Here is a 13,858-nt window from a genome sequence, read left to right on the forward strand (position 1 = left end):
GAATTCACCCCCGTGATCACCCCGACATAGACTGAGAAGAAGCCCGTGTTAGAACCCCAAAGGGGATGGGCAGAGAGGAACCCAGGAGATAGAGAAGGGACAGTCACAGAGGGAGAAGCTAGGCTGGGAGTGTGTGGTGACATAGAATCCAAGAGAGAGGACATTCCCACATGTAGCAGCAGTCAGGCAAGAGGAAGACAAAAAGATGGCTATTGCATGTATCCAGAGGAAGTTATTACAACTTTGACCAGAGAAACATCTGGAAGCAGGAGTTAGAATCCAGAATGTATGGTGTTGAGGAGATAGTGGGAGAGGAGATGAGCAGGGACAGTAAGGTTAGGCCTTGTTGGAGGAGAGAAGAGAGTCTCGCTGCACAGGCTAGAGTAGTGCGTGGTTGGAGGGAGAGGTGGGAAAAGTCAGGAGAGTCTTGAGCATGCTTGGATGCTTATGGGAAGCAGTGAATAGAGAAGACAGGGTTGAAATTTTGGGAGGGAGTGGGGTAACTGGTGGTAGAGGGTCATGAGAATGGAGGAGGAGAGGGGACCCAGAATAATGATCCAGAGATGCCCTTAGCCACGGGGAGAGACACCTCTCTGCACTGTGATGGGAGGGAAGGATAAAGCAATTGGTATTAAAGCATTGCTTTGCAACATGATGTTTTAATTATGCTCTTTTAAAAAATTTCTCCACAGACACTACCCAAAGCAGTCCTTCACGACGGTGGCAGACACACCTGAAAATCTTCGCCTGAAACAGCAAAGTGAATTGCAGAGTCAGGTAACTTTGCAAAAGCCTATCTTTATTATATCGGTCCTAACTAGTAGTCACAAGGCCACTCTTCTGAGATTTCATTGTTGTTCTGTTTACACCCGGTCACTGGCTGGTTTGGGGACGAAAGGCTGGCCCGGAAGGGCATCCCGGTGAAAGCACTGAACATCTGTTTAATTCCTGGTTTTGGATCATCCTGATATTTCCGGTTCTGTTATTCACACGGGACTAGGGCAACTAAATGAGTTCTGGTCAGAGTAAGTGTTTCCCAACAATATTGATTTATTTGGTCCTAAATATTTAAAAACATTTTATAAATAGCTTTTCCACACCGCATATGTAGGGGAAAGAAGAGGTGTTAACTTGACCCAGTTGCAGTGCGTGTGGGGCTAACACCCTGTCTGTGTATCTCACACCAGCCACTAGCTTTGTTTTCATCCTGTCACTTTATTCATATTTCTTTCATATGTCACACTGACAGCATGAACAAAGATTAGAACACCACAATTGGCTCCCACTCAACCATTTTGGATGCAAACCTGCCTTCAATATGGTGAAACACACTGGTTAAGATGAGGGATTCAAGTGGCAGTATTTTCTGCAGGGACACCCCATCTCTGAAGAAACACAGGCACTCCCTTTCAGAGACATTATCTTGCCTGCCCCACTGTGGGAAGATGGTGAACAACATGGCAGCCTGTTGGTCAACCTTGCAGTAAAACAACGCCAAGGAGCAGGGAGGGTAGGCTGAGTCGTGGTCCTTCTGCTGCTCATTGGCTGGCACCTGGGGCCAGCCACTCTGGTTTTCTGTGCTTACATCAAGTGAGACCGTCTGTCTTGTCTACCTGTCCTGGGTGGTGGCAGGTATCAAAGAGGTGGTGAGTTGTGAAAGCATTTTGAAAGTTAACAGATATATGGCTGTGAAGGCTTCTTATTTTTAGTATGGCCCCTGAGAATCCTTGATACAAGAAAAGGAGAATTGCAGAATTTGCAAAGCAAAGAGGAACCTGGCTAATACGCTGTGAAAATGCCAGTTGTGGCTATTCTAAATGAGGGCCGTTAGCTGTCAGCTGTAGCGGATCTAATGACGTCTCTGCAAGGTTATGTGTTCACAGGGGACGTTGTGGTTCCTGCCACCCTTTCTCGGGGTCTCGGGGCCACTTCTCAATCCATTTAGTTGGAGCAAGTAGAACTCAAAATAGAGGTTGCTGCCGGTTAACAACACCACGAAGACTTGGTTGGCAGTTAGTTTTTGGTTTTGTAAAATGCTAATTCTTGTGTGCTAAGCCATTAGTTCAAAAAATTGAGTGCTGGCCAAAGAGAGGCAGTGTTGCAGAGCCGGCAAGACACCCCTGCTCATTCACACTGTGGAGGGTGCCAGGACTTGGCTCCAGTCTGTGCAGATCCAATATGCCTTTCTTCTCATCAAGTTAGGATTAATTAGATAATTCTGGAGAAGTACTTCGAGCACATTGGAAAACAGAACTAAATCAAGCAATCAAATATTTGTTTCCTGCCTATGACATGTCCTTGTTCTGTGCAAAAGAATTCATAATTAATTAATTTTCCCTTCAAAGAGCTCACAGGATGTGTGAGGAAACAGGACTAACATAATCTTACCTCCCCCACCCTGCTTCCTGATGGCTATCTTTAATTTATGATAAGGATTCCCAAGGGGAGGGATGAATGTAGGTTGGACTGGTCAGTGGTACCTGCTAGAGGTGGATTTGAGTGGAGCCTTGAAGGTTGAGATAAGATTGGATTTAAACACTTGTCTCCTTCCTTGGAAGGCACATTGCTCCCTTTGGGTTCAAATTAGTGGTGACAGGTGCCTTGAGCTGGGCCCAGGAACAAGCATTTACTGTTTTCCTACCACATGCCTGACTCTGGAAATGCAAAGAGAAGGAACTCACTGTTTCACAAAAGGCTGATTTTATTCGCTGTCATGGGGCAACCTGCAAGCTTCAGATAGGCTGGTGGGGCCAGAGCTGATGGAGGACCACACAAAGTGCTCTGGAGTCTCCAAGCAGTGGTCAGGTGAAGGCAGTAGATGCTTCTTCAGATTTTGGTATAATGTCATCTCTAGAAAGAAATGTAGGACTTCTTCAGATAAATAGTATGGAGAAATTCAACTCAATTCGAGAAACATGTATTGACTATGTACTATTGCAATGAATTGTGCAGGGCATTGGGGGTATGAAGGTGTCATCATCATCCATCTTGCTATATTCTGGGCATAGGATTTTACATGCATTGTTTCTTTTAATCTCAAACAGCCCTGTGAGACACATATTTATGATTATTATTCCTCTTTATTTTTAAAAGATTTTATTTATTTATTGGCAGGGGAGAGGGAGTGAACACAAGTTGGGGGATGGGGAGAAGGAAGAGCAGATTCCCCACTGGGCAGGAAGCCTGACACGGGGCTCGATCCCAGGACCCTGCAATCACGACCTGAGCTGAAGGTAGATGCTTAACCGACTGAGTCACCCAGGCGCCATTATCCCTATTTAAATGAAGCACTCAAACTTTAGGGACTTTAGATTACTTGTCCTTGCAAATTTAGTAAGGAGTTGGGCTTGGAATAGAACCCAGTCCATGGTGATGTCTGCCAACCCCCATTACCCACACTCTTAACCTGTGCTCTGGTCCCTTCACTCAGAAGGCACCTGGAAAGGGAGATCCATAAGCAAATAGTTGTAGTACAGGAGGGGAGTGCAGCATATGCAAAGTAGAATTTTGCATAAAGTACAAAAGTCATTCATAGGAAGAAGTCCTCTTCTACCTCCTCCTCCTCCTCATTATCAGCAGTAGTATTTTTCTGGGTGACAGATGAAAACACTTCTATAAGAGCATTTCTGTTTTTGCAAAGGCATAGAAAGGTATCTACCCAAGTGGTAATATTCATTCATGACAATTGATTTAATTTTAACCTATTAAGGACTTGGTTCTGTGGCAGAGCAGTAACTTAGAGTTTTGACATCAAGAAATCTGAATAGCCCAAAAGTTTTGGTGGAAAATTGACTATTAACATTTTAATTAGTTGTTTGTAATAATTTGCCATACTAAAAGAGTCAAATCTGCTCATACATTTGGAGATTCTGAAATCCTCTTTTAGCAGTTTGGTTAAAACTAGTTCCTTTCTTTCAGTTCATTAGCTTATCAAATGAGCCAAAATGAAGGAAAGACAAAAACTAAAATTTGGTTCAACCTAAAAAGTTATTTATAAATACGCACTGTAATGTTCTCCTTTTTCTTCCTTTATCTTTTTTCCCCTGTCTTTTTGAGAGGGTTGTAAACACTGCCAGCATTTTTTCCCCCTAAGTGTTAAAGTCTCTCAAGCTTTTTTGGGATTTGTATTAGGTGCCAGATTGTCCTAATAAAATGGTGAGAAATATTGGAGAATAAACAAGCAAACCATGAGTTAGTTTTTTAGAGCTGGTGGTAGGCAGTGGTTCCCAGGCATTCTCCCGCTTGCAGACAGCAGGTGCATGCCTGCTTGGCCAGCCACCGACTGTGGAGGACAGGAACTGTCCTGGCAGTGGGCAGTTGAGCTGGAGCGGGAGAGTGAGAAGGAGAAGCACTGCTGTTGTCACTCTCCTTTCATCCCATATCACAAGAGTGACTGCTTCATAGAAATGGTGTAAATGGTTTGGTGCTCCCACTGGCCCACAGTAGCCCACTCTACAAGGAGCAAAAGTAAAACTCTACTCGTAGCGGTCTTAGTAACATTAGACTTCACCTGTGGGGCATCAGGCTGTCACTGCTGCAAATTTGGGGCTGGCATAGTATCCTCTTTCTGTAGGAAAGTGAGCCCGGAGTTCCAAATCCCTGCTTTATAAACTAAACAGGAATGTGAACACTTTATAAGCCTGGGAATCACTAAAGTTGAAACACTTGGGTGATATGAGAAGCCCCTTAGGAGAAAAATGTTCTCTGTGTATTACTTTAATATTATGTCATAGCAAACATTTCCTATTTCAGGCTGTGTAGCATACTCTCTCTGGAAGGAAAGGGGCAGATGTTTTGATGTTTTTGTCCCTTACATTATTTTATCCAGAAGCAGACTTCTTAAAGCTGTTGGAAAAGGTTCTGCATAGCACCATGAGGGGAAGACCCTGTAGAAAGAGAACTAAGTGGGGCCAGAGTGGTGGATACGAGGGCCAGCCAGACCCCTGTTGTCAGACCCCTGTTGCCCGCCTGCTTCTCGCCTCCCTGCTCCCAGGGCCGGGGGCGGGTGTCTTAGGAAACCCTGGCCCTCTGGAGGGCAGAGTCCTGCGAGGCACTACATCCCCACTTAGTTGTTTATGTGATTGGCTTAGCTGTTTGCAATCATGCTGAAAATAATAGAGATTTGGGGCTCACTGTGTTCTTAAATGGAGTGTGTGTAATTTATGAGTGCTGATAAGATGAAAGATTGAAAATGATTATGGAGAGAATACAAATCATCCTGCAACCTTTGAGTCTTCGTTTCATAATCTGCGCCAATTCTTTTTTAATCTTCCGTGTCTCTGTGGAAGCATAAAACACATGGCTCAGAGGGAATACAATATATGATAGCAGGAAGGGTGAGAAGGGAACGTGTTTTTTTTAATAGGAAACATAATAGTTAGATGGCTTTGTGGGGGAAATGAAGACACGTGTTTAATATAAGCCTCTGGAAGCTCAAGGAAGTCGTGCTGTGGCATGTTTTCTCTTTCTCCGTTTGCCCCTGGCACCTTTCTGTACCTCCTCATTCTATGGTTGCTTTTCCGGAGGGGTTTTCTCTCATCGTCTGCCATCTAACCATCCCGTGAGGTGTTAACTACCTACCTAAAGCAGAGCCCTCTCGGGTGGTAGTTGCATTTTAACAGCAGGTCATTGAAGACTGACTTCCTTCAAAGCAAAGAAAGTCAAACTGGGGAATTGTTGACAGATGGGGAGATACTTGGATAGCATCCTCTGTGTGCTTCAGATCCCATCCTGAGGGCCCCCACCCAGCCCTAAATCTGACCTAAATGTCATTTGCCACAGGGCACCAATCTCAGGCCACACTGGGGACAGTGTAGTGAGACAACCCCAGGTAAGTCCACTCTCTGGGGATTTGTGGTTTAGTTGGGGAGAGGATGGTAATAAAAAAATTAATAAAAGTAGGTAAAATTGCAACAGCGATAAGATCTGTGGGGATGGCTTGTGTATATTTTAATTATGTCCTAAAACATTTTCAGGGAGTTTCAGGGAGCTTGAGTACTTTTCTGCAGACAAATACATAATGGGATCTCGGTCGGGCCTGCTGCTTCCAGCCTGGCTGTGTGTCCCATTTCTAAATGCCTATCAGTTTTTTGGTTTCCACTTCCTGAACTTGGCTGACTTTCCTTTTTCTTCCCTGGGTCCTCTTCCTTATCTGATCCAACAACCTCAGCCTTCTAAAACTATCTCCACATAGTTTTTGTTGGTAATTCTCATATTCTGCTGATCTTGGGTGAGAAGCCTTCCATACGTGCCTTATTATTTTCTCTTTTCTTTGAACCCAATTTTGGCAGCTTTATATATAGTTCCCATCTTCTGATTTTGCATCATTCTGATCTTATGGCGATGCTTTTTGCTTTCTGCAATAAGCACTTTCTCGTGCATGTGAAGGTAAAAGTTCATAGAGAGAAGCTTCGGCATGTTTCTTAGCAGGGTTTTGAGGCAGTGAAAATGATGAGAGATTATGTTTCACATATAAGAAGGGATGAATGTGAGTAAGAACTTCAAAGAAGAAATATTAATTCACTTGATATGGCACATTTCTTCCAGGGAACATAGCATGCTGTGCAGATGTTAACTCTAACCCTCACGATTCCCCATAAGTCAGATTGTTTTTCTATTTTGCTTCTGGATAAAATGATGTAAGGGACAAAAACGTCAGTTGTGACAGACAGCGAAATAACCAAGATGTTTTGATTTGCTGTGTCATGATGGGGTTTTAGAGCTTTTCATCATGGAGGCCTGGCCTCCTACTCCTCAGCCTCCGGAAGTGACCCATATTCTTTCCATCTGGTCTTGGAGTCCCAGCATACTGGTTATTTGGTGCCTTCCTGGCTCATCTCATCTCGCTTTCCAGCACTCCCACAGCTCACGGGGGAGGATGGGAGTGCTGTACTTTGGGTGGCCAGCCTACAACTTATTTGTTCTTATTCTGTGGGCCGGAATCAGATTACTGGTCCTTTAATTAGGCATTTGAGTATGTTGCCTATCAATTTTGTGGCTCTGGGATCATGACTATAACAGCTATGATGAAGAGAATATTTTTACACCATTCAGTAAATGTGCTTTTCATCTTTCTCTTCTATAAATTGTGTTCTGCCAATACCACCTCACATTTATGGCTCTAGAGAAAGACGAAGTGTAAACCTCACTTTGAGAAGGGTAAACTATGGTCCCATGTAGAGCCTGTCTATTCTCTTTTGGCCATGGTGGATATTGTAGGAAGAAGGCAGAAAAATCAGTCTGAAACATGACCTCCCTTTCTCTTCTGACTGAAGTCTCTGAGAGGGAAGATGGGGAGGTGGAGGAGAGGAAGAAGCAGAGGGGTCCACCCCACAAGACACACTTCTGACTTCTTCCCACCAGGACAGGGGGCCTCCACAGCGTGTGGACATGGAGAGAAGCTGAATTTTGTTTCCTAGTGTCTCAGTCTCTCATGTGGCGTGGAAGGTGATGGAAGTCCCAGCGCGCCTTGCAGAGGAATGCCAACGGTCCTTGCAGGGGTCCTTGCTGGGGAACAATGCGTCCCTGTCGCCAGGGGTGGCTTCTGCCGGTGGGGAGTGGTCGTAAGACCTCCACGAGGAAGGACAGATTTGGCAGGTGATACTGGCAGGCTTTTTCTGAGCCAAGGGGAGACTACACCATGAGGCCACCAGCCACAGCCTCAGGCAGCAGACGCTCGTCATCGGCAAGACAAGGAGATGCCACTGACGCCAGATTAGAGGAAAGAATGAGTGAATGTGAACGTGAATTCAAGGCTTCCCTCTTCCTTCATCCAGAAGTCACTGAAGCCCTCCCGGCTCACACACACTTAGGTGCCATATTGGAGCCGAGACAGGAAGCACGAGGAGATCTGAATACACCTAACTGTTTATTTACTTATTTATTTTTAAAGATTCTATTTATTTATTCATGAGAGACAGAGACAGAGAGAGAGGCAGAGACACAGGCAGAGGGAGAAGCAGGCTCCATGCAGGAAGCCCGATGTGGGACTCCATCCGGGGTCTCCAGGATCACGCCCTGGGCTGAAGGTGGCGCTAAATGCTGAGCCACCTGGGTGTCCCATCCCCAACTTGTTTAAATCATTGAATGGATTTGCTTTAACGGCTGAGACTAAAGTTAGTTCCTTTCACTTAGGTGTGATGGGGACTTGTGAGGAATAGCAGAACAGCTGCAGGAAATGGACATTTAAGTTGCTGCCCTTTGAGAGATTGGGGTTCGAGTCCTGCCTCTGTGACTTTGGGTGCCATTGGCCTTTGATCTTTTTAGGACACAAAATAACGGGTTGTACCAGGTGATTTTGAGAATTCCTTCCAGGTATAAAGTTCCTCACTGTAGTACGAAAATGTTTTGTGGTAACATCTCAGGTTAGCAAAGATTAAAAGAACTTTAAAGAAAAGGAATTGCTATTCTTTTTTTTTTTGTCTGCCAAAATAATAATTGTCAGACCTTTCCTTTCATTTGAACTATTCCTTTAAAAGCCTATTCTTCAGACTAATCTCAGATATTGGCTGCAGGTCTGAGGAAGTTGATGGGCAAATCAGCTTCACATCAGAAGATATGCCTACTTTTGCACTAAACATGTTCAAAAATAGCAGAGGACAAAAATAGCCACAGTCATAATATCCATCCATTGATAGAAGCTACTCTCATCTTTGGTTCTACGTCTCAAATTTCCTGTGTAGAAGCATCTAGAATAACTGTACATATTAGTATACTTCCAGAAGTGTTTTAATTATTTTAGCTCACTTCCTTTACACTTCCTTGTTTTAAATTGTTTTCTTGAATGCCTTTGATTATGTGATAGCTTTTGGACTTTAAAAGTTAGTGTTTTCTCACTACAGTGTTGTTTTTTTCACCTCCCCTTGTCCTTTCTTGAAGCAGTTTGTTCTGCTGAGGCATACAACCTTGAGTTGGTTCAAGCAGTGGCTCCAGGGTAAAAGATGGTGCTGCTCAGTACAGAGAAGCTCATCTAAAGCAGTCCCATTTTATTCAATTAGTAACTTCATGCAATTGAATATTTCTCAGTACTCTTAATTGATTCGTACTGTTTTTTTTCCCTAATAATGTATTTTTGAATGAAGGACGCGTCTCTGAAATCACTGCTTCATCAAGGAATCAGACAACAGAACCAAATCAGTTGTGCAATATTGTATTCAGAAAACACCTTGACGGCAGCCAGCAGCCACACAGTAGACTTTATTAGCGCAACTAATGTTTTGACTCTCATAAAGTACTTGTATTTTCTTTTAGCAAAAATTATTTGGCTTAATTATCATTCCGCTTTGTCTCAGAACTTTGCTTATAGCTTCCACTTACTTCGGAGGGACTGCCCACTGGGATAATAAAGATGGAAACTGGCCTAGGAAATGCTGTGCAGAAGGATGGCTCTGTTGGCTTCATTCTTTTAAAAAGCTGCTATTTGGAATAATCACTGTGTTGTATTCTCAAATGAAAACTCTACTTGGGCTTCCAAGAATATTGATTGTACTCTCTTAATGGAGTGTTTCTCATCTCAAAATGTCTGAAGAGAACAATTAGAATTTCCTCTGTTCCTTCACCCCTCCCTGCCTTCTCTTGATTTTTGCTGAAGTCAAGGATCAAGATGATGGTAAGTCAGAAATTAAGTTAACACAAATTTGATCCTGACTGGAAGGGAAGTTCTGGCTTCTTTTTGACAGACACACTGAGTTTCCATTTATGTGGAATTGTTTTTACTTCAAGGGAATCTATAATCTGCAAATATCTACTAAGGGAAATCTAACAAGCATCTCCAGCTACAGATTTAGCTTCCCAGGCACACAGTAGTTTTAGACACCAAACAACTAAATATACCAAATTTCACATTCTTACTTAAACTGAAGAAGTGGAGGATAGTGAAGCCAAGGATCCTAACCTATTTTTAAACAACCAGTCTTAGAGCCATTATAGTCTTTTTTCTTTATCTCTGGAATAGCTATAATGCTTCTAAATTATTAAAATTAAAACTAAAATAAATCTTAACTATTTTCTGCTATTGCACATATACTTACTTAACAAGATTTCCTTGGGATTAGATAATTGCCAAGGCTCTGAAATTTTTATTTGAGAATATTTTACTCTCTATAGGGACACTCCTCAAAGTCTTGGATTTGTGTATATACTATATACATTACTATATATAATACGTATAAAATGTATATTGCATTTATGTTTGTGTATGCATGCATATACATTATGCATGTATTTATATAATTTATTTATTTTAAAAAAATTTTTATATAATTTATATATGTATATAATATGCATATATACTTATACATATATACATATATATACACACACACATATATAATAAAGCTAACTTGGAAAGACAATGTTCAGAAAATAGCCTCTTTGAAATTCTGAAAGGCTGAGAAATCATGAAGTGTTTTTTCTTTGTTATCAATGGCTAAGTCTGATTTAATTCACTGCCGGGCACTGAAAGAGCCACACCATCACAATCTGAGTTCCCATATCATGTAAATTAGCTTTGTGGTTCCTGTGTCTTTTCGTCATTCCATATGTTTTCAGAAAGAGCAAAAATGAAAAAGTCTAACAGAGATAGTATTATTTCTGAAAGTGAGGTAATGAGATCTTTTTCAAAATATGGCCTGTTCCAGAGAACAGACCACTCATCCTGCAGTGTAACAAGCAGAAACACAGAGCTTTACCCTTTTTGATCAATAGTTTATTAATTAATTTTTTTTCAGTGCCTGTTTTTTTTTTTAAAGATTTTTAAAATTTATTTATTCATGAGAGACACAAAGAGAAGCAGAGACACAGGCAGAGGAAGAAGCAGGCTCCATGTAGGGAGCCTGACGTGGGACTTGATCCCAGGTCTCTAGGATCAGGCCCTGGGATGAAGGTGGCACTAAACCGCTGTGTCACCTGGGCTGCCCTTTAATGCCTGTTTCATCTTTGTTACTTGTTTAGGATTTTTTTTAAATTTATTTTTTATTGGTGTTCAATTTACCAACATACAGAATAACCCCCAGTGCCCGTCACCCATTCACTCCCACCCCCCGCCCTCCTCCCCTTCTACCAACCCTAGTTCATTTCCCAGAGTTAGCAGTCTTTACGTTCTGTCTCCCTTTCTGATATTTCCCACACATTTCTTCTCCCTTCCCTTATATTCCCTTTCACTATTATTTATATTCCCCAAGTGAATGAGAACATATAATGTTTGTCCTTCTCCGATTGACTTACTTCACTCAGCATAATACCCTCCAGCTTGTCTTAGATTTTAAACTAGAAGCCAGAGATTTATTAATTTAGTGGTGATTATCTAATAACTGTGCTAAGCAATTGTCAGGATTATATTATACCATTTGATAAGAGTGATAATGCATGAAATGAAGCAGGAACAATGCAAAGTCATTTCATGAAAATTAGGAGTTGATAAGAATGAAGAATTAGGGGTGCCTAGGTGGCCCTGTCAGTTCAGTGTCTGACTCTTGGTTTCCACTCAGATCATCATCTCTGGGTCATGAGATTGAGCACCAAATTGGGTTCCTCATTCAGTGCGGAGTCTGCTTAAGATTCTTCCTCTCCCTCTGCTCCCCCTTCCCCCTTTCTCTAAAGTAAATAAATCTTTAAAAAAAAAAAAGAATGAAGAATTAGACACTTCCTTGAGAGGTAGACAGATGCCTTTCTAATTCTTTCTTGCCATTAACCACAAAGTAAGAAAAATCGTGATATTCTTGATTTCAAAACTTTATTAGCAAAAAAATGTCATTGAATGACTTAACCATATTTCCCTTAATTTAATTTCATACGAAACTGCTTCAGTTACTTACTGGTTGAATCTCTTCTTATGGAATACCGTGCCCTCAGGGTGAGGATGTGCAGAGAGAAGCAGCCTCAGTGAGGGAAGAGCAGTAACATAGGAAAAGACACAACTCTTGGCCTAGGGGGTTTATTGGATCTCCTCAAAAGATCTTCTCCCAATTTCTGTCAATTCTTATTTTTTTTCTGGGCAGCATTTAGCTTTCTCTTCTCACTGTATGGAAATGCTTACTCCTTTTTTGAATGAAAGCCCAGAATGATTGTCCCTTACATGGATCAAATGCCACCTGGTCTGAGAAACAATATATTGGAAAAGAAATTGACCTTTTATCTGGTTTTGGAAATAGTTGTCTCTGTTTTCTGTTTCCCAGCACCCATATACCTCCCACCTCCTTTTAAAAAACACCCATACTGTTTCTTAAACTTTTTGTAGAGCTTGCTTCTTCTTAAAATGATGTGGATGAAAAATGTTTTTGATTGCCTCATGGACACTGGAAACGTTCTCTAATAAAATCCACTTTTGGGCAGCCCGGGTGGCTCAGCGGTTTAGTGCCACCTTTAGCCCAGGGCCTGATCCTGGAGACCCAGGATCGAGTCCCACGTCAGGCTCCCTGTTTCTCCCTCTGCCTGTGTCTTTGCCTCTCTCTCTCTCTCTATCTCTCATGAATAAATAAAATCTTAAAAAAAATCCACTTTTTTTCGGTTGTCATCAAGAGAATTAAATCATGTCATCAGCCATATCCAACCCTCTTGTTATCCTTCAGACTCCAGAGGAGTGGCACCTAACCCTTTTTGGGTCGGAGGCCCCTTTGGAAATTTAATGAGCCATTGAACTTCTCCTTTGAAAAAGGTACAAAGGCAAAAATATGTCAATTTTAGAATATAATTACAGGGAGTTCATGGGAGAGTGAAGGCCATTGGAGTCCCAAGCTTTAGGGGGAGTGGCCGGATTGGCCAGTGGGAAGAAGAGTACTGGCTGAGTTTAGAGATTCAGCAGAGACTAGAGGATTGCCCCAGAAAGATTATGGATTCCCTGCCTACTAAGCATAATGTTATTTTATCTTGATTAAAACGATAGCCGTTTGGGAAATGTGAAATGTTACTGCCTTAAAAAAAAAAAGCTATCTAGCGATAACTGTTAAAACTTAAAAATACATATACTCTTTAACCCAGTAGTTCTACTCTTGAAAATCTCTGCTGTATGAACAAAATCATCAGCATATAAGGCATATGTATAAGGATCTCTAGGATAGCATTGTTGGTAGTAGCAAAAACCAGGAAGCATAGTGAAAGCCCATCAACAAGGTAATAGAATAAATTATGATAATCCATATCCTAGAATATCATGCAGCCATTAGAAAGAGTGAAATGAAGGCATACCAGATGCCTTGTAGGGATGTCCATGTGGTATTGTTCAATAAGAAATACAGATAGAGAAAATGATATAAATTCTAAAACTTTCCCTGTGTGCATGTGTATGCATATCTGTGTCTGTATTTGCATATGTCTGATTGAGATGATATGTTCGGGGAGAAAAATATGGACTAATTTATACTAGCTGTTAACACTGGTTCCTGGGACTTATCTATGGTAAGCCAAACAAAAAGGAAAAAAGGTATATACCTGTATAACCTATATGCAATATACTGTACAATAATAGATTATACAAATTTATAATCTATATATAATCTACAGATAGATTGTATATATCTGTATATATGCATACATTTCATACATATATATATATATATATATACACACACACATGTGGGTAGAAGTAAAAAGAAATACAACAATGATTTAGAGGCATATTTGCTGATAGGCATTTGACATTACTTTCTTTTACTTCTCTCTTTTTTTTTTTTAAAGATTTTATTTATTTATTCATGAGAGACACAGAGAGAGGCAGAGACATAGGCAGAGGGAGAAGCAGACTCCTCACAGGAAGCCTGATGCGGAACCTGATCCCAGGACCCCCGGGATCACAACCTGAGCTAAAGGCAGATGCTCAACCGCTGAGCCACCCAGGTGTCCCATCTTTTACTTCTTTCACAAT

General features: G+C 41.5%; 1 protein-coding gene across 2 annotated transcripts in view; it reads left to right on the plus strand.

Annotated features, from left to right (window-relative positions):
• The window catches only part of NEBL (nebulette), a 341,512-nt gene that overhangs the window by 118,440 nt on the left and 209,214 nt on the right, over nucleotides 1–13,858 (plus strand). For both annotated transcript variants that reach the window (XM_035712965.2, XM_025464023.3), the window contains exon 3: nucleotides 693–777. In XM_035712965.2, coding sequence (XP_035568858.1) covers nucleotides 693–777 — 85 coding nt within the window. The remainder of the gene's footprint in view (nucleotides 1–692; nucleotides 778–13,858) is intronic.

Source organism: Canis lupus, chromosome 2 (genome assembly GCF_003254725.2).
Source record: "Canis lupus dingo isolate Sandy chromosome 2, ASM325472v2, whole genome shotgun sequence".
NCBI lineage: Eukaryota > Metazoa > Chordata > Mammalia > Carnivora > Canidae > Canis > Canis lupus.